General features: G+C 35.5%; 3 protein-coding genes and 2 long non-coding RNA genes across 10 annotated transcripts; 1 reads left to right on the forward strand and 4 right to left on the reverse strand.

Annotated features, from left to right (window-relative positions):
- Positions 1–3496: 3496 nt before the first annotated feature.
- LOC140176204 (serine/threonine-protein phosphatase 7 long form homolog) lies at positions 3497–6083 on the reverse strand. The gene is made up of 3 exons (XM_072206117.1): positions 6015–6083; positions 3883–4607; positions 3497–3794 (listed from the first exon to the last, which is right to left on the reverse strand). Exons 1-3 carry the CDS (start codon positions 6081–6083, stop codon positions 3497–3499), a joined length of 1092 nt encoding a protein of 363 aa, XP_072062218.1.
- A 4065-nt stretch (positions 6084–10148) lies between these two features.
- Positions 10149–11379, reverse strand: LOC112722630 (uncharacterized). The gene is made up of 2 exons (XR_003162758.2): positions 11082–11379; positions 10149–10350 (listed from the first exon to the last, which is right to left on the reverse strand). It is a non-coding gene; the product is annotated as an uncharacterized lncRNA (long non-coding RNA).
- A 719-nt stretch (positions 11380–12098) lies between these two features.
- On the reverse strand, positions 12099–14270 carry LOC112722631 (uncharacterized). Its single transcript, XM_025773728.3, has 2 exons — positions 13938–14270; positions 12099–13345 (listed from the first exon to the last, which is right to left on the reverse strand). Exons 1-2 carry the CDS (start codon positions 14268–14270, stop codon positions 12437–12439), a joined length of 1242 nt encoding a protein of 413 aa, XP_025629513.1. The 3' UTR covers positions 12099–12436.
- Positions 14271–14346: 76 nt separating this feature from the next.
- Positions 14347–17952, forward strand: LOC112722632 (probable UDP-3-O-acylglucosamine N-acyltransferase 1, mitochondrial). Of its 6 annotated transcripts, none has more exons than XR_011867752.1 (11): positions 14347–14622; positions 15183–15364; positions 15451–15643; positions 15916–15992; positions 16217–16266; positions 16403–16467; positions 16606–16657; positions 16733–16803; positions 16885–17021; positions 17455–17526; positions 17644–17952. XR_011867752.1 is itself a non-coding variant. In XM_025773735.3 (11 exons), exons 2-11 carry the CDS (start codon positions 15289–15291, stop codon positions 17695–17697), a joined length of 777 nt encoding a protein of 258 aa, XP_025629520.1. In that variant the 5' UTR covers positions 14347–14622; positions 15183–15288; the 3' UTR covers positions 17698–17952. The 6 variants fall into 6 exon arrangements, 4 of the variants coding, with proteins under 4 accessions (XP_025629520.1, XP_025629518.1, XP_072063392.1 ...); XR_011867753.1 differs by having other exon boundaries at positions 16921–17021; XM_025773735.3 differs by having other exon boundaries at positions 16955–17021.
- Positions 17953–18476: 524 nt separating this feature from the next.
- Positions 18477–19809, reverse strand: LOC112724060 (uncharacterized). Its single transcript, XR_011867098.1, has 3 exons — positions 19683–19809; positions 19512–19591; positions 18477–19390 (listed from the first exon to the last, which is right to left on the reverse strand). It is a non-coding gene; the product is annotated as an uncharacterized lncRNA (long non-coding RNA).
- Positions 19810–20189: the final 380 nt, after the last annotated feature.

Raw genomic sequence — 20189 nt, forward strand, 5'->3', positions numbered from 1 at the left:
CTAGGGGTACTATATGCCACGCCACCTTCAGTAGACTATGGTTGGATAACAGATTCACAGTATTCTCAACAATCGTTTGGGTACTCGTAGTATTATTAGTATCCACAACCATAGTTATATCCACCACTTTCGTCGTTTTTACAGGATTCTCCAGCACAGTCTTATGTGGCACCTTCACCACCGTAACTTCAGAGGCCTACCCGTTAGATTCGACCGCTAACATGCGACACAATTGGTCATCTACATCATCAGCCTCCCCATCGCCTCCCATAGTTCATTATTATCTATTAAAAAAGTGTATTATGCATATTTGTATCTCAACTTTATATTAAATGTATAATTTGAAACTATGTTTATAGTTCATGATTATATTGAATGTATAATTTGAGACTATGTTTATTTGTATTATTGGACTTTATTATGCTTATAGTAGGTATATTTATATAGTTAAAAATTATTATCCAATATGTAAAACATGTATCTCGTTCTCAACGTGGACACATTAGTTATGAATGTATTTTGTCCTAGCATATATGAGATACGTTTATAAGGATTGTGGTGTCTTATCTCATCTGCAGACTTGATAATTGCTAATCTTTCGTTTCTTATCTCGTTTATCACAAGAACGAAATACGTTAATAACTAATTCATTCATGCTAAGGACAAAATATGTAATAAAGTGTATACACATATATAAAATTCTAGTATGTCTATTAGGGTTGTTCAAGACTTGGCCCTATCCGAAACCCAATCTGGACCCGAGATATATTTTGTTAGGTTCGGGTTTGTCATTTTTACTCGGTGTTATTTTCGGGTCACTCGATCTGGACCGAAGTTGTTTTTTACATTAAAAATATATATTTTAGAGTAAAATTAGTAATATGATATTATACTTTTATACTTCAATTAATATTTTTTATATTATATAGCATTATTTTTGCTTTAAAATAATTTATTTTGATATAAATATGATATAACATTTGTTAAATTTAACTTTTAAAAATAAAATTTTATTATTTTAATATATAAAATTCACAAATTTATATATACTAATTTTACATCGAATTGATCCGATTTAATCTGATTTATTTTAGGTCAGATTAAAATAGACTCGAAAATCTTTTGAGATCGAGTCTAGATATAATTAAACCGGACTCAACCCGACCCACAAACATATCTAGTTTTTGGCTCATTTTTTTGCAAATGGAGAAGCTCATGGAATAACACCATGAAATGGAGGCATAGCAAAATATTGCACTGCTATGAGTCAGTGACAAAACGTAAGTTACGTTTTGTGTTTATTTATTTTTTTTGAATTTTGAAATATACCAAACGTAGCTTACGTTTTGGTTTTTCTTTTTTTTTTTGGTTTAATACTAAACGCAAGTTGCGTTTTACTATGTTAGAAAAAGAAAAAATTTTTTGAAGCCCACAAAATGCAGGTTGCGTTTTGTTAGGGTCAGAAATTTTTTCTTGGAAGCCCCAAAACGCAGGTTGCATTTTGTACACAAAATAATATTTAAATCCACAAGTTTGCCTATAAATATGAAGTCCGGTGATGTTCATCTTCATCTTCACTTCTCCTCTTGTTTTTTCTTGCATAAAGTCTTTAGTGGGGTATTTTTTTGGCAGATAACTGTGTCAAAAAAAATAGAGTTAGTTAAGGCTGAAGTTATGGAAGGTGTTGCAAACTTGCGAGTATATTATAACGGTGAGGTTGTAACAAACACACATGAAGGAGTGACTTTTGTTTGTGAATGTCCGTTGTCATTTGCCATTCCATGTACCATGGGTTTTGTCGAGTTGCAAAATGGTCTTTGTAATAACATTCAAAGCCACATTTTGAAAATGATGAGCAATCTTTTATACAGAAGTCATGTGCAAGTATTTGGTGGGTTAATACAGTTTCAAATAATGCCCATCACTGACGATGCCAGTATGTAGCAGATGTTGTATATTTATCAACAAACCCGATCTCACGTGCTGATGATAGAGCTGTACGTTGAGTTTGAACAGCAGTCGGGGATGAGTATGGTCGACGACGAGATCAATGTTGATGAGCTCGGGGATATAGATTGGAAAGAAGATAATAATGACAGTGAAGACGAATTCGAAGCTAACTATGAAGTCGATGAAGAAAATGATGACGGAGACTTGGCAGGCAATCCGGCGGTGCAAGATGAAGCAAATGCGATTGTAAGCCAGCACCCATTTGGTATTCCGTCTTTTATGCGGACTCTAGATCTCGAAGCCATGCATGCTCCAGAATTTTCTGAGTATGCGAATACAGGTATGTCATAATTATTAACTGAAGTTTTCTATAGTGCTTATTTTATTTGCCTTGTCTGACTGATGGCGGTGCGCATGTCGTAGGTGAAGGCAACGTTGTGGCGGAAGATGGCGAGTTTAGTGTCGGAATGGAATTTGGTTCGAGAGAGTCGGTGATATCTGCAATCAAAAGCTCCACTATCTCTGGAGGAGTTGATTACACTGTGTATGAGTCTGAGCCGCAGACATTCTATGCGAAATGTAAGGGGTATGGTACAGGGTGCGACTGGCTTATCCGAGCTAGCTTGATTCGAAAAAAAAGCTTGTTGGGAGATCAGGAGATACAATGGCAAGCACACGTGCACCATGGGCACGATTTCACAAGATCATGCCAAGTTGGACTCAGACACAATTGCAGATGCCATTAGGCCGTTGGTTCAAGCAGACCCCTTGATAAAGGTGAAGTCTGTTATTGCAGAAGTTCAAGGCAAGTTCAACTATACTGTGAGTTACCGTAAGGCTTGGTTGACAAAGCAGAAAGCTGTCGCAAAAATTTTTGGTGATTGGGAAGTTTCTTACCAGACTCTTCCAGTATGGTTGAAAGCAATGACAGTGAAGATGCCAAGGTCTCGTGTTCAAATTAAAACGCTCCCCGTTTACCGTGAGAGTGAGGAGGTTCAAGGTGTAAGAGTTCTGCACCGCGTTTTTTGGAGCTTCTATCCGTGTATTGTAGCATTCAGACACTGCAAGCCACTGGTGCAGGTTGATGGCACGCACCTGTACGAAAAATATAAAGGAGCACTTCTTGTAGCGGTTGCACAAGATGGGAATCAAAACATTGTGCCTATTGCATTTGCGATTGTCGAGGGCGAGACAGCAGACGCGTGGGAGTTTTTTCTAACCAATTTGCGGAGATATGTTGTTACCATTGATGGTGTGGGTATTATTTATGACCGCCATACCTCCATTGACGCTGCAATAGCTCGCAGTAACGGTGCATGGTCACCACCAAGGGCGTGGCACATGTATTGCATCAGGCACATCGGGTCCAACTTCTTAGGGAGGTTCAAGGCTCCATATTTGCATAAACTCGTGGTGAATACAGGTATTTCAAATTGCTGTTATGGTTCTATTCATAGTAAATTTGTGGCAACTGCTTTTGATTAAATGGTTTGTTCAACAGGCTATTCTAGGACGGAGCAGGAGTACAACAAAAACTACCAAAGGCTTAAAGAGCAAGGTGAGGCATATACTCAATGGTGCGATGAGATCGGTGTTGAGAGATGGGTGTTGGCATTCGATGGTGGTCATCGTTGGGGACATATGACGACAAACTTGGTAGAGTGCATAAATTCTGTCCTGAAGGGTGCACGCAACCTTCCTGTAACTGCCCTTGTCCGGTCAACTTTTTATCGGCTGAATGGTTACAACTTACATCGTCAACTCCCATGTCATCCAGTCCTCGCCTGAAATGCGCAGTAGGCCGCCATGATGTATATCTAGTATGTCGGCGCCAATGACTCCACCTAACAAAAAACAGAATAACAATATTAGTAGGAGTAACAAATTAATAATAATAATAATGATAATAACGATAACGATAAAAGCCAATACCGTCGCGCAAGTGGAATACCATCATCGCCGAGCTGATCGCGGGGTATAGGTGCCAAGAGCGGCATACGCTCCCACGCCCAAACAAAAAGCAGTATCAGTGGGTCATCCATCTCCTTGCAGTTGTATCGTGATGCACGACACAACGATCTGTATAGGTGTGCCAGACTGGCCGCCCCCCAACTGTATGCTGAAATCCGGTGAAAATCACGAAGTAGCGGTAGAAACTTCGAGTTCAATGAAGTCGTCGACTTATCCGGAAACATAATTGTTCCGAGCACGCAGAAAATGTGCGCCCGGACGTACCGCTCAAGAGACTCCTGAGTATCACACGGCTCGATGTCTCTGCACTGCCGGACCCAAGCAATATTGACCTTCTCCAACACGTGATCTTGCGGACCGGGCTCTCGACCAAAACACGCAATGCAGTTCTCCACCAAGAACTGGTGACTGCTGTCTGTTCTACCCGTAACGGGCTCCCCATTAATCGGGAGACCAAGAATATAGCTGACATCTTCCAGCGTCACCGTCACTTCACCGACTGGAAGATGAAATGTGTGAGTCTCCGGCCTCCAGCGTTCCACCAAAGCACTCAGTAGTGCAGAATAACCTCTCATTTCGCCTACTCGCAAAACGTATTGAAACCTAGTCGATGCCAATGTCGCTGCAGCTACCTCGTTAAAGGTATCTGACGGATCCAATTTCCTTGGCAACAAATTCCTGGTAGCCTGCAAATAGAAAAATAATAATTATTAAATTCTACATAATATCAGTTAATAATTTATTCAAAAAAATTAGCAACAATAACTTAACAATATTATTATTATTATTATTATTATTATTATTATTATTATTATCTTAAAACATAATAATAAATTATTAAAAAATCATAAGTATTTATTTATTATTTATTACTAGAAAATAATAATAACTGTTAGTCAGTATTCCATAATAATAATAATAATAATAATAATAATAATAATAATAATAATAATAATAATAATAATAATAATACGCTAATTAAACAGTATTGTTACTACTATTATTATCTTAAGAAATAATTATTATAATAACAGTAACAACATAATAATAATAATAATAATAATAATAATAATAATAATAATAATAATAATAACTATTTCATGATTACCGGTACACCAAAACATAATTATTATTCATATTATAGATATGATAATAATAATAATATCGTTATGATAAAATACAACTACTATTTATATCATAGGCATAATAATAATAATAATAATAATAATAATAATAATACATTATTATTATTATTATTATTATCTTAAAAAATAATCATAAATTATTAATAAATAATAAACAATTATTAAATATTATTTACTTTCCATTAAAAAACAATTACAATTTATTACTATTATTACACAGTATTATTTATTTATTATTAAAAAATATTAATATTTTATTATAAAAATTAATAACTTATTATTAAAAAATATTAATAATATATTTACACAACCGTATCATAATAATTAATAATAAATTATTTAAAAATAATAACAAACTTTCAATTTATTTTTTTAATTTATTAGACAGTGTCGTATGATAAAAAATATAAATAAATAATTAAAAAATAATAACAAATTTATTAAAGATAATAAAAAATTTATTACACAGTATTTTTTATTACTAAAAAATAATTATATTAATAATAATAATAATAACAATAACAATAACAACATTAATAATAATAGCAACAACAGTTACAATAATCACAATAATAATAATAACAATAATAATAATATTAAAATTAACAATAACATTATCAAAATAAAAAAAAATATTTATCCATTGAGGATGATCAAGATATTCAATAATGTGTTCTTTCGGTTTGGTAAAATTACGAACCATTATTTAATCTTTTACCGTTCTTCTTCTTCTCTCCTACTTCTTCCACACTTCTTCACTTTCACTTTTTCACTTTCACCTCTTCAGCTTTTTCCTTTTACTCTCGTTTCACTCCCTTACTCCTATCTGCGTTTGGTTTTCGTTTATATAAACAAATTTATCATCTTCTATGATGCGTGTCACACATGCAGCTAAGGTGGCTGCCAAACGTAACTTCCGATTTGCTTTGGTAGGCTGACAAACGCAACCTGCGTTTTGCCTTCTCCAAAGCTGGTCAAAAGTGAAGCTGTTTTCATGCGGGGGACATAGAGCCACATTTCGTTCTTTGATTGTCTGGGCCTGCCAAACGCAGGCTGCGTTTTGCAGCGTACTCCTCTTCCTTGTTTTTCGTCCCTGTCAAAATGTTATTTGCATTTTGTGTTCTCTGACAAATGCCAGCTCTACATTTATACACAACACACTATTTATCTATTTTTTACCAATTCACCATTTTCTAATCTATTTACAAATTAATTTCTGCTAGTTTTTATTAGTGTAGTTTTAATATTTATTTTATTTATTTAAAAAGAAACCATCTATAGCCCATAGGTAAATGATATATGTTAGAATTTAATAACTAAAAGGAATATAAGACTACAAGACAAGTGTAGGGAACAAAAATAATTATGTTAAAAAAGAAGTACGTAGATAATGCAAGGAGGGAGAGAGATGAATGAAAGAGAAATAGAGAAGAAGGGGGCAAGCTATGGAACAAGGCATGTGAAAATTGTATTACTATGCAATGAGGTAAAGGAAAGAGTGGGTTGTGGGGGGTAGGGGACTAGGTACGTAGGGTTTGTTGTCATAAATACGGGAGCATTGTCTGTAGGGCACGTGACCAAGTAGGTACTCACGTGCAATCATCCACTGCCGTTTCAGTTCGCGTGCGGTGGGGACCTTCTCTTTCTTCTCTCTCTTCCTTCTTTTGTTTTCTGTTGCGACTTGCGGCATTCGGCGCCCCCTCTTTTCTATTTGTCATTCTGTTCCCTTCACGCCGTCGTCCCTCGTTAACTGCTGTTGCACTCGTTACCTTACCTCATCTCCTTTTTCCGCCTCAATTACCTATTATGACCTTCTTCATTCTTTCTAAAAATCCAATATATATTATTCAACATTAAAATTAAAGATTTACACATTTAGGATTTAATTTATAATTAAATTAAATATAAATAATATATTTTTAAATAAGTATATATTTTTAAAATTTTTAAAATTTAATTTAACTAAATTTCCAATAAAAAATTAGATTAATTTAACATATTTATCGATTTTATCAAAATTTTCAACAATTTTTTTGTAATTAAGATTTATTTTGGTGTGCATAATAGTTCTTTTAAAATAAGATATATAAAAGAAGTAGTATAAAGATCATTAATTTTGTGTCAAACTTCTTTTTTAAAAAATAAAATATGACAAAAAAGATCCGGTGTCTAACTGTCTATACAAAATTTTACAATTAAACTATGTTGATTATAACTTTTTATAGTCATACAAGAAATAAAAAAATTAATTTTTTTTTTTGTTGGATCACGGAAGAGAGTTAATCAATTTTACTTATATATAAATAGATAGTTAGGTATTAGTATAATTTTTTATTAAAAATGTACAAAAATTAAAGTGAATTAAATAATAAATAGTACTCTTCTTCTAATAAGAACATATGTTTTTTTTTTTTTTTTTTTTTTTTGGTCAAACGGATTGGACAGCCCCCAATCCTAGACATTACACCCATATTTCACACACCCACACAACACACTCACACACACTACCATGGGTACTATGGGTTCTTTAAACCACAACCAGCCTCAGCTGGGATTTGAACCCGGTGCACCTTAGAGCAAGGCAAATATAATTGCCACTCAACCAAGCCTTGCGGTGCAAGAACATATGTTTCAAACTTTCAATTGATCATTGATAAGAGCCGAACAGCCAAATGACTAATCCAATGAAAGAAATACAAAAGGGCCAATAAAAACAAGTGGATCACCCCCTGTCCCAAGGGAAAAAAAATAAGTGGATCACTCGAAGAGGCAATAATTAAACCAAGACCATAACGAATTATAATAATTAAATAAGAAAAAGAAGAAAAGAATTGGGATTAAAGTTGCTGCTTTGAGGTGTGGGCACCTCGGCTGATTTTGATATGAAAGAAGGGGTTGGAGTGATAATTAATTAATGTGAGGAATATATTAATAGCGGTATAGTTTAATAGTTTATAGTTTAGGGTTGGAAAATAGGCAAGGAATGTGTTATGGGCAATTAGATTAGGAGGGATATTATGGGAAAGGAAAATTAAGTGAATACAAGCGTACGTGAAAGCACGTGGAGATGAAGAAGGTGGATGGGATTTGATGGCGGTGGCTTCTGTTTCTCTCTCTTCACTGTGTGTCGCTTTCTTTCTCGTGACGGTGTCACGTGGGGGTGGGTAAGGGACCCACCAAGATGCAACGATCAAAAAAGCAAAAACAAAAGGAAAAAAGAAAAGAAGAGAGGGAGGAGAAGGAGTAAGTTAGTGGGGGCATGTGCTCTCCTTTCTCAACTGACCTGTCGTTTATGGGTCATTCAAATCTGAAAGCGATCCAACCCACACCACTGTTCCCCCCTTCTCTCACATGACGTGGCTCACTCACGTGCCTCTTCTCCCTCACCCTTCTCTCTTCCTCTCTTTGTCGTTTACTAACACACACAGGTGCGCACCACTGGACCCACCTATGGTAGGACAAGTGTCTCCATCCACCGTGCCATTGCCACGGATTATAAATCACCAACAACGGCTAATAGTAGCACGAATTATTTCTTGTACTTGTAAAGAATGTAATTACTCAAATATGTTATTTTCGGTAAACTTGACTTATGTAATTACTACATTATATTGGGCAATATTATTATCTTATTAGCATATTCTATTCCCTCTAAGTGCCACCACCACCCTCGTGGCCCTCGCTTCCTTCCCCACTCATGTACTCCTCGTTGTTTAGAGTTGGGTATACTGATTATTATTTTGTGAAAATTCACATCTTTTTATCTAAAATTGTTAATTAAAAATTATTAGATAATCTAATATATTAGATTAAATTATTTAATATTTTTTATTTATTAACTTCACATAAAAATATCTAGATGTGATTATTATTATTATTATTATTATTATTATTATTCCTCTCTCTTTTGTTTACTTCATTTTTTTTGGTGTAACTTTTTTTTCACTTCATGCTACCATCAACGATCCTATTTGCCAATCTTCGTTGCTGTGTTTGTTGAATCCAAGCATGCACGTTCAAGAAAAAATCAAAGCATATAGAAAAAATCATTGTGGTGATGTGGACATACGCGTTAAAATTATCATTGGGCTATACGCTTATATTATTCGAAATAAAATAAAACAAAAATATAGGCTTTCATGTTTAAGTTATATTGTAATTTGTAACAGGTATATAACGTTGACTCCAGAAACAGCAACTATTATATGACTAGGCATATTTCAAGTGCACCATCTTATCTACAAACAAAAAGAAGTTACAACTTGCTTTCACTGTAGGCTTTCATTTTTTAAATATTATTTTTAAATCATAATAAAAAAATGGCAGCTTATTACTTCTCATTCTTTATAGTACAAAATTAGACGACATCATAGGAAATTTAGCACTAAGAACTAGCAAAAAGCCCGGTAGAAATGCATGACAGTATCACATACAAGCAACGAGAATTGAGAAGTTCCAGTGAAAAAAAAAAGAGAATTGAGAAGTTAAAGTTATATTTATTTTTTGCTTGGAGAATATCCATCACTCCATATTCAATGCATCTGCTTCGGCATATGTTTTCCTCCCAAATGTGGCAAAAGATATGGGAATTAACTATTAAGTAGGATAGAAGAGCCCAAAAGGCCTAAACAATCGATATTCCAGAATTGAACAAAGCTAGAGCCCAACAAATCGGTTCTTTTTGTTTTCCTTTTGCGTTGATGGGTCTTATTCCGCTTAACTTTCCGTTGGGCCCGTTTCTTGCACGTTGAACAGACCACACAGTGAAGCGAGCAAATTTGCAAGCTACTTCTGATGGAGACAGGAGTTTATGTCAAACAACAGTTATGTAGAATTTCAAATGTTATTAGAATATCGATGTTCTAGTATTTTTAATATCTTAATTATAAAAAATATATATAATATTCAAGGTTCAGAAAATCGGACCGGTCATCAAACCGTTCTAGTCACTGGTTCACTGGTTTACTGGTCTAACCGGTTCAACCGATGGTTCAACCGAAAAAACCGTTTTAGAGTAGAATAATAAATAAATTATAAATACACATCCTAAAATATAATTATAGTCTGATACAAATCTTAAAATATCTTCGAAATTAAAAACACTACATAAAATATTATCAACCAAATACATATGATCTTATCAAAATCCAAACTCAAAAGTTAAATAGTAATAAAAGCATATGTAAATATTAAATCCCAACATCATGGTTTATCAATTATCAAAATCCGCAAGAACTTGTTGCAAATCTGCTTCGGTGGGATGATCTTCACCTTCATTCCCACCCTGATCAGCAGAAGAAAGAGATGCAAAACATGTATGAAATTAATAAAACATGTATGAAATTAAACAACACAACACAATACAGAAAATGCAGTTCAGTTCAGTTCAGTTCACAGAAAATGAAATCAGAAATTGACAACACAACACAATGCAGTTCAGTTCAGTCCACAACACAACACAATGCAGTTCAGTTCAGTCCATAACACAACACAATGCAATTCAGTTCAGTTCAGTTCATAACTGAAATTAATAAAACATGTATGAAATTTAAACAACACAACACAATGCAGTTCAGTTCAGTTCAGTTCACAGAAAATGCACAGTTGACAAAGAGCAAGTTCACAGGAATTGAAATCAGAAATTGAAATCAGAAAATTGAAAGAGCAAGTCCACCGAACACAACTTGAGCTGCACAGTTCAGTTCACAAAATAGAGCAGAAAATAGAGCAGAGGACCAAACACAAATTGACCAACAAATAGAAATTGTGCAACAAAGAGGAATTAAGCTACAAGACAGAGCAGAAAATGCACAGTTCAGTTCACAAAATAGTGCAGAAAATGGCAAAATGCAGTTCAGTTCAGTTCAGTTCACAGAAAATGCACAGTTGACAAAGAGCAAGTTCACAGGAATTGAAATCAGAAATTGAAATCAGAAAATTAAGCCGAGGTCTAAGTTCAGTTCACATTGAGGACAGAGAGAAAGAGAACATGAGCAGAGGTCTAAGTTCACTCACCTGGGGTCGATGGAGGGCTACCGGTGTTGACCGTTGAGGACCGCCGATGAGAGGCTACTGCGTGCTGGTGTTGAGACTTGAGAAGATGAGGACGATCGAAATTGAGGGCACCAGGCGACGAGAAGATGAAGATGAGCAGGAACCAGGAGACGCCGGAGATTGGAGGGTTGCTGGAGCTGAGGATGGCGACACCACGGCGGCGAGGGATGGCGACAGGGCTTCAGGCAGCGCCGCTAGGGTTCTTCTTCTCCATTGGAGATGATGATTGATGAATGAATGGGGTCGGGGCTCGGGGGAAGAAAGGGGGGGTGCTTCACGGGCGGGTCGGGTCGGGTTTGTTTTTTTTATTTTTTTTTAAAACGCAAAACGGCGTCGTTTAGTGAAAGATGCATAACCGGCCGGTCACCGGTTCGGTCCAACCGGCCGGTTTTTGACCGGTTCGCCGGTTCTTGAACGGTTCTTCCCTCTGCGGTTTTCAGATAAGGACCGGACCGCTTGCAGTGCCGGTTCGCGGTTAAACCGGTTGAACCGGCCGGTCCGGTCCGGTTTTCAGAACATTGATAATATATATTAATTAAAATAAAAAGTTAAAATTATTAGAATACCAATATTTTAAAACATTTGAAAATTTTTCTCTAACTTTTAAATAGAGTACACTTTTTACTCACTTTCTTTAAAATCCTTAAACTTATACATTCTGTGATAGATTTAGTTCACATGAAGACAATTAAAATATTTGCATTAATAATTTTGATTTTAAATTTTGATTTCTTATAATATCTCCTATTTTATCGAATTAAAAACTAATTTATCACGAATCTAAACTCTATTTAATGATTTTTTGCTAGCTAATGAATTATTGTAATACAAGATAAAATTTAAACTCTTAACACTTGTTTAAACAGACGAATAAAGTCAATAAACTATCTATCCTACAACCCAAAATGGTTAATTTGGATTTTAAATTTTTAATTTACCAACTTCGGAATCTCTAGTCTCTACAGACTCGTTGGATCATAAAACAAGCAAAAAGTCGTAAGATTTATCCTTATTTTTTTATGACTATTCTAAACCCATTCTAATACACGATCAGTACACATGGTCGAGATGTTGCAGCAATGTCTATCTAATTATTTTCCCATAATTTCATCATTTACCACTATTTGCATTTTGCACTTCCTTTAGCAGTTTGCTTCTACATAACTTGCCTCGGGATGCTGCCAAAAAATAAGGCCTGTTCCCAGCAGAAACTTCTAAACTATCAATTCTTCAATTATTGTGAATTACAATGTGCAGTTGATAAGTTTTCTGATTCTGCAAGAGGGATGATCCAATCTCACTCCCTGTAGAATGCTCTACTTTCTGTTGGTTCTTTGACGAGTCCCTTGCATCTTCTTTGCCTTCTCCAACATTTTCCAAGCCTTCTCAACATCTTTCACCCCCCTCTCATTCATTATGCCTCTAGATGAACCATCTTGGACACTCGAGTGCTGAATTCTTGGCGAAGCCACACAATCAGAATGCTGTTCGTGTGGTCCGCCACGCAAAATGGGACCAGATCCTCGGTTTACCAAAGCCATAGAATTAGAATGCTGTTCGTCTGATCTGCCATGCAAAACGGAACCAGAACACCTGTTTGCCAAAACCATAGAATTAGAATGTTGTTCATCTGATCTGCTGAGTGAAACAGAACCAGAACTGGAACCTAGGCTTCCCAAACCCATAGAATTAGAATGCTGTTTGTTGGGTCTGCCACATGAAGCAGAACCAGAATCTCGATTATGACAACCACCTATGCCACTGGTTTGAATGGAACCAGAACCGAACTTCATGGAACCACTTCTCAGTGCATTCCAATTATCACGGAGCGCTTGTATGTTACGTTGCACCTGCTGGGCATTTGACAGAGGTCTCTTTCCCCTGTATCTACTTAACCTATCAGCTGATTGAATACTAGGAGGAGGAGGGGACCGGCTTTGTTGTAAAGGACATGGTATTGCACTTATCGCCCCACTTTGCTCGACACTTCGTAGCTCTAAGTCTTCCCGCTCATTGGTCTCCCTGGCAATAGCACAGTCATAACAAAACCAATCGCCTTCAGGGACAGTGTAGCCAAGGCCAACACAGTAGGTATGAGAAGAAGCATCGCAAAGATCACAAATTAGCAGAAGATGTTCATCTGCCACACCATGACAGACAACGCATTTGGCCTCAGTATGAGAGTGAGTAGGACCGGTGCTCATATTCCCATAAGGATGATAAACCTACAACATGTAACACATCATCATTATTAAATTAACATAAGACAGTTAGTTATATTTCCCATACTATATAAATTATGCAATACACATTGTAATCACCTTTCAGATTTAGGTTAAATTCCGTTTCCGCGTTTGGTTGTGGAGGAGAGGGAAAGGCTTTTGAGAGTTTAACATGGTTCATAAGTTTATTATTCGGAGGATAATTTGGGACAAGAGGAGAAAAATAATTGATGTATCATTTGCTATTAGATCCATGAACCATGATACACTCTTCTATGTATCATCTATCTTTAACATAGATCTCATTTTCATCATGTGAAGATAAAATTTGTCATCTTCAACGTAGCAAACACCTTATTATATGCTACTAAGTTACCATTAAAATCAATATGGTAACGTACCAGTCTTATCGACTCACCACAAATACCTGGCTTTCCTGCTGCATTGTGCTCAAAACTAGGAGCATGTAAAATCATTGAAGAAACTAATCTTTATTTTTGTAATTTATCTACAATAAAGCCTTAATCTTAAATTTCCATAAGAGTAAACAATCAATTTAGACACTAAAAAAAGATTGAGAGAAAGGAATAAGGACCTGATCACGGAGAGGGACCTTAATGTCCCGAGAAGAAGAGAAGATGCCATGCTTGGGGAGCCTGCGAACGTTGGAGAATCTCCGGCGGCAGATCGGGCATCGGGATTCGTGCTTGGACCACTCCATGATGCATGCGAAGCAGAAGTAATGGCTGCAGCAGTCGATTTCTCCGGCGACAGGTGCGCCGCGCTCCGCGTAGCAGATCCCGCACCATACACCCTGGTTATCATCGTCTCCGCCACCGTCGACCTTCTTCGATGCTTCTTCGGTTTTGAGGCGTTTGTTTGGGGAGGACTCTGATTCTCCGTCGCCGTTGCTGCTTCCGCCTGACATTATTTTCCGTTGGAACTCTCCGATTCCGATGATGAGAGAAGGAGTTTCTCGAGGGTTTTGTGAATTTGAGATGTGGATGAGAATTCATCGCAACTGGGAACAAGACGGATGATGTTTTTTTGGGCGGAGGTGTTGTATTGGGCTTTTTTGTCTTGAGTTATACCGGGCTTAATGGGGATATTGAGGCCCAATTCAATACCGAAAACAAATTTTGGCCCAATACAGTCACTCTCTCACAGGGGAGGTCTCCTCTCAGCTGGTGAAAATCACTTTCACTTAAAGGGAAGCCTCACCGGTCTTCCTAAGCCTGGAGGTGGTGAGTTCGTAAACTGCTTCTTCGGCGTCGTCCACGGTAAGCTCCTCGCCTCTGACCGTCCCTGACTCCCTGAATCGTCGCCGTGGGTCATTCTCTGTTCTTTATCTCTGTTTTGGTTTTTTTTTTTTTTTTTTATGATTTGATTTATTTTATTTTAAAATTATAGGTTAAACTAAACTCAAATAAATTAGTAATCTGATTTTGTGTTATTGTTCAACTGATTGTTGATAAAATAAAATTAGTAATCAGATTTTGTGATGTTTAGTGTTCGTTGTTGATAAAATTAAATTACTAATAGTAATATGATTCTGTGATGTTGTTCATTGTTGGTTGTTGTTCATTGTTGATTGTTGATAAAATAACATTAATAATCCGATTTTGACATTTTTGTGATGTTTTTATTTTTCCATTGTTGGTTGTTGTACTCTGTCACTTACTTGTTAGTCAATTAGTTATGATTTTGATGTTTGAACTTGAATTTGTGAACGGTTAATGATGAAATTTTTTAATTTTATTGTTATATAAATGATTGAATTTAAATATTTAAAATTTTTTATTATATTTTTAATAATTTTATTTTATATTTAATTAAACAGGATTGATTACGGTCGACCACAGTTGGACTATGAACCAGTAATTTGACTGGTTCATGGACCGGTTTGGTTATCGCAACCTTGCTTTTGAATCACTGAAGACTTGGCCATGGCTACAAGGAGGGTACTTGTCTTTGCTTCTCGTTCTGCCTTTGCTCGTCGTTTCTCGCTAGTTCCCGCTTCAGGTGAATTTTCTACCCTTACATTTTTAGGCTTAGTTGTTTTTTTAATTGATACTCTTTTGAGTTTGTTGTATCTTTTTCAAGATCAGATAGTGGTTGTGGATTCCAAAAATGGCAAAACGGGGGTGGCATATTCCACGAGTCAGCTTCTATAGACTCCACAGCAGTTGTTGAGGTTGGCGCTGTAGTCCATTCTGAATCTGTCATCGGTGCAAATGTGCATATAGGCTCTGGAACAGTTGTTGGTCCTTCTGTTTCTATTGCTCATTCAACTATAATTGGGTACAATTGCATTCTTTTCTTTCCACTCTATCAATTTTAAAGTTCCGATATTATACAATGGGAATTTGGATTAAGCAGATGTAGATTTCAGTGTAAACAACACAAATTTGATCAATGCTCTGGTCTTGCTTATTGTATGCAGAGGCTCAAGTGCATGCTTATGTATAAACAATCACGAATATGGTTTTCTCTTTTTATCAAATTTATGTCTACTAATGCTAAATGATCTGAGTTTGCACTAATATGGTCTTGGTTCTTCCATGTTTTTTCAGGTTTAATGTGGCCCTTAGTAATTGCTGTATAGGTGATATATGTGTAATTCACAGTGGAGTCTGCATTGGTCAAGATGGTATGGGCTGGATTTCTAAGCTTACTTGTTTATTATGTCGTTTAGTATGCTTGAGCCTTGGAACATTTATAATGTGTACTTCAGATGCATCCAACTATTTGTACCAGAGGATGCTTTTTTGCATAGTATTGAATAGCTGATACATGATAAACCAATTTGGCACTTAAACATGCCTTTTGATGAATCATTTCTTGTTTGATAATCTTGATCTGTTTAACATGCAGGGTTTGGATTTTATGTGGATGGTGATGGTAATATGATAAAGAAGCCTCAGGTTGGTAAAAAGTATTGTTTTAATTTCATTTTAAACTATATATGTTGCCAGTTGCTATTTGTCCAATATGATCTACTTTTCATCTTGCTTATATTTTTCTAAACACAATGTATATTTCTTTCTTAAAATCTGTCAGAAGTTGAATGTGGTAATAGGGAACCAAGTGGAAATTGGTGCTAATACATGTATTGACCGGGGCAGGTCAGTACTTTGCTCATTTACTAGGCTTTATCATTTTCTTTTTAGCTTAATCATGTGCCAAAATATGTTATAGTATGATTATCACTTTGCATGGATTCCAGGTTTATTACTAATTTACCTTGCATTTTGCGTACGCAGCTGGAGAGATACAGTTATTGGGGACAATTCAAAGATAGATAATTTAGTTCAGGTTAGCATTTAGCCTTTGCTTAATTGCGAAAAAAGAAGGGGGCTATTTTTTCCTTTCATTCTGATTGTTCTACAGATTGGCCATAATGTAGTTATTGGGAGGAATTGTATGCTTTGTGGGCAAGTTGGGATTGCAGGTTCAGCAACGTAAGTTATCCCCCTGTTTGTTGTGCTGTTACATATGAATTTTCGATTGATCATTGATGTACTGTGCTGAATTCATGTAAGCACTAAATTCCTGCTCAATCTTTTGGGCGTCTCAAGTTTACAACATTGTGTATTTGATCGGGGTGTTCAGCATAGGAGATTATGTAACCATGGGAGGAAGGGTAGCAGTGCGAGATCATGTATCTATTGTATCTAAGGTATGCTTCTATTTGTTCATGTGATTAGTGAATGAATAAGTGTCCCTATGGTTTAGGAAAGTGATACAACAACAAACAACAACAAAGCTTTATCCCAATGGGAGGAGTTGGCTGCATGGATCAAACACACAATTGCACCCTACCATGTATTGTTGTCTGCAATAAGCTTATTTATGCTTAGATCTTTGCTGAGAAAGTAGTTATCTAAGGTTTTAAATCACTTCAAATATACCCGTGCGCTTAACTTAGCAGTTCGCATGAGGAACCACTTGCAGCCTAATGGTGTCAAATACAACCTCGGATTGCTTGTCTGCTGGCTAAATATTGAGCAAGGAACACAATTCTAAATTTGGTTACTTTTGGACTGTTTTTATTTTCTAGGAATTAAGTTGTTCGAGTTTGAAAAATATATCTGAGCATACAGCTTTTGTAGGTTCGGCTTGCTGCAACAAGCTGTGTAACCAAGGACATCAAAGAGCCTGGGGACTATGGTGGCTTTCCAGCTGTAAGGATCTTGCCTTATGGCTTTAGTCCATTTAATGCATCAATGGCAAAGTTGACAATTTGTGATGCCTATTTACTTTGAGTGGATACATGAACTACCTGCTTTGATGCTTTGCAGGTTCCAGTTCACAAATGGCGGAGACAAGTCGCCAGAAGTTCCCGACACCGGTGAAAAGGAATACTTATATTCAGCAAACTGATATTTTATATGGAGTTAGCCAAGTGTAAGTACATGGCTTAGGAAGCAACGTTAGTGCAGTATTATTCAATAGATTGTTCTCCATTAGAGAACTATTTTAGGGATTATATCCAAATATTGAATCCAATATGTATTGGCTAAAGTTTAGTTCAATAGATACCATCACATGAGTACTTACTTCAAGGGCAAAAAAGAATACATAAATACTGAATTCATTGTTGCTACCTAGTACCTACTGACTATGCCCTCAAGAAATTTATACTAAAACCAAAACACACACACTGAAGGAGATGAGATAGCACCTTGCAATTTTTGGGACCTACGCTGAGTTTGTACTTGTTTTCTTAGTCTAAAGTTTAAGCTTCCCATCACTACCAATTGGTAGATCACCCATTCACCTGCCGGGTTTAACTAATGAAACTTGACAGAAGGGAAATAATGTTTTTTGTTTATTTAGGGCGATTTCATTAATAAATAATGTTTTTTATTTATTACAGAAAAAAATCATTCAAGAATAAGTCCATCTAAAATAGGCCCCATTAATTTAATTACTAAGTATTGGTTTTTGGTCAACATAGTGAATATTTTCTTATAATTAAATACTATTTTATATAATATTAACTAAAATTATGCATACAATATTAGTATGATTTACCTTTTCCTATAGGAAGAGCAATCATTGATAATTAACTTTATGAAATCAATAGTTATTTCTAGGATTTTGCCTTAGCTACCAACCATTTAGAAAACAATACAAGAAAATAAAATTTTAAATGTTTAATCTTTTATATGAAAATATTTTTTAATACTCAATGAAGACTTTATGAGATTTTAATTTTTCGGAAAAAAATGTAAAAGATGACTTTCCTAAATATGGTTAAACCACTTGGCGTAAGACTAAAACATTTAAAAGCAAGTTGCCTATGTTACATGATATGGATATTGCAGGTGATGAGCCTTCCATTTTATAGCTCTATTGAACCACCTCTTGGACCATAACCTTTCTTACTAGCTACTATATCACTCTTATTCACTTTGAAGGATATATCATCAACTTATTACCTAAAAAGAAAATAAAGAATTTAATTGAATATTAATGTATCACAAGAAGCGCACAACTTTCATGTTGAACAGTAGTGTGATGATAAATCAAAATCAGTGATATACATCCCTCACTAATATTGAAATCTTTCTTTTACATATATTCTGTATGCATCCCAATCAACAACTAGGAAACTGACAAAAATGACTAAACCACCTAACCAAGCTTAGATAGATATACATGAGAGAATGTGTAAGCAAAAAATGCACATCCTTTATAATATATGTTCCTCAATACAGTTAGCATTGCTTCCTAGTACATACTAAGTGTGATGATGGCTTCAAAACTGGTTCATTCCTCAGTGAATCAATTATTCTTAGGAGGGTGAGGCCTTGGAACAAAATAGTCAGCGTTCAAAGGTATGAACCCATCATTTTCCTTTGTATTCAATGAATTATTTGCTTTTCCTACTACTTCTTGCTGCTGGTTATTACACTTTGCAAGTACGCAACGCTTTTTGGGCTTGATGCTTGAACTTGATAAATTTCTAGACATCATCATCTTCCTTCCGAGGATAATAAGCCTCGTACTTTTATCACTCTCACCAACTGCTGCCACACCAATCTGCTGTAGAAAATTACGCGAATTATATATTTATTTATTTTTATTACGCACAAAATTCTTAATAGTTTGATTTGTGTGTTTCTAGATTAATCAGGGGCTTATTAATTACATTGCAACTTACCTCTACGTTCGGTGGGCTTCTTGCATTTTCAAGCATGCTTCCAGCGGCAACCACCAATGTCTTCTTTACTGATGACGAAACTACAACAATTGCAACATATATAGTGATGATCAAGAATAAATAAACACAAAGCAAGAGAATAATAAAATTAGGCAGTGATGACTGATGAACCTTGGTGTGCAGTTGAAAATGTGAGAGGTAGCAAAATGAATGTAATGAGGAGAATGGTAGTGAACCTTAGCGACAACATTATTGTGACCATACAGAATGAATAACAATTAAGGGTGTATCAGGCATGTATGTCGTTTTGAACAAAATAATAAGTGGAGTGTGATGAAATCTTGTTTATTTATTTATTATGGTACGGTGTCCAATATTCTTAGCTGGGTCAAAGCTTGTTAGATATCTAGCCCTTGATGATTTAACATTATATTATGCCTTTGGTGCTCGTAACTTGGGATTACTAATTTGTTAATAGCGACAACAAAGTTGAAAGGTGCATGAAATGAAGAGAGGGAGATCGTTGACGTTCATGTTCTTTTGTTGACTTCTTGAATCTTGATGATGATGTTGGTTTGAACTTTGAAGAGAAGATGAGAAATACCAAGATTTTTTTTATAGTATAAAAATAAAATATTTTATCTTCTGTTATTTTTTATAATTATTTTTATTTTTTAA

This window comes from Arachis hypogaea, chromosome 11 (genome assembly GCF_003086295.3).
Source record: "Arachis hypogaea cultivar Tifrunner chromosome 11, arahy.Tifrunner.gnm2.J5K5, whole genome shotgun sequence".
NCBI lineage: Eukaryota > Viridiplantae > Streptophyta > Magnoliopsida > Fabales > Fabaceae > Arachis > Arachis hypogaea.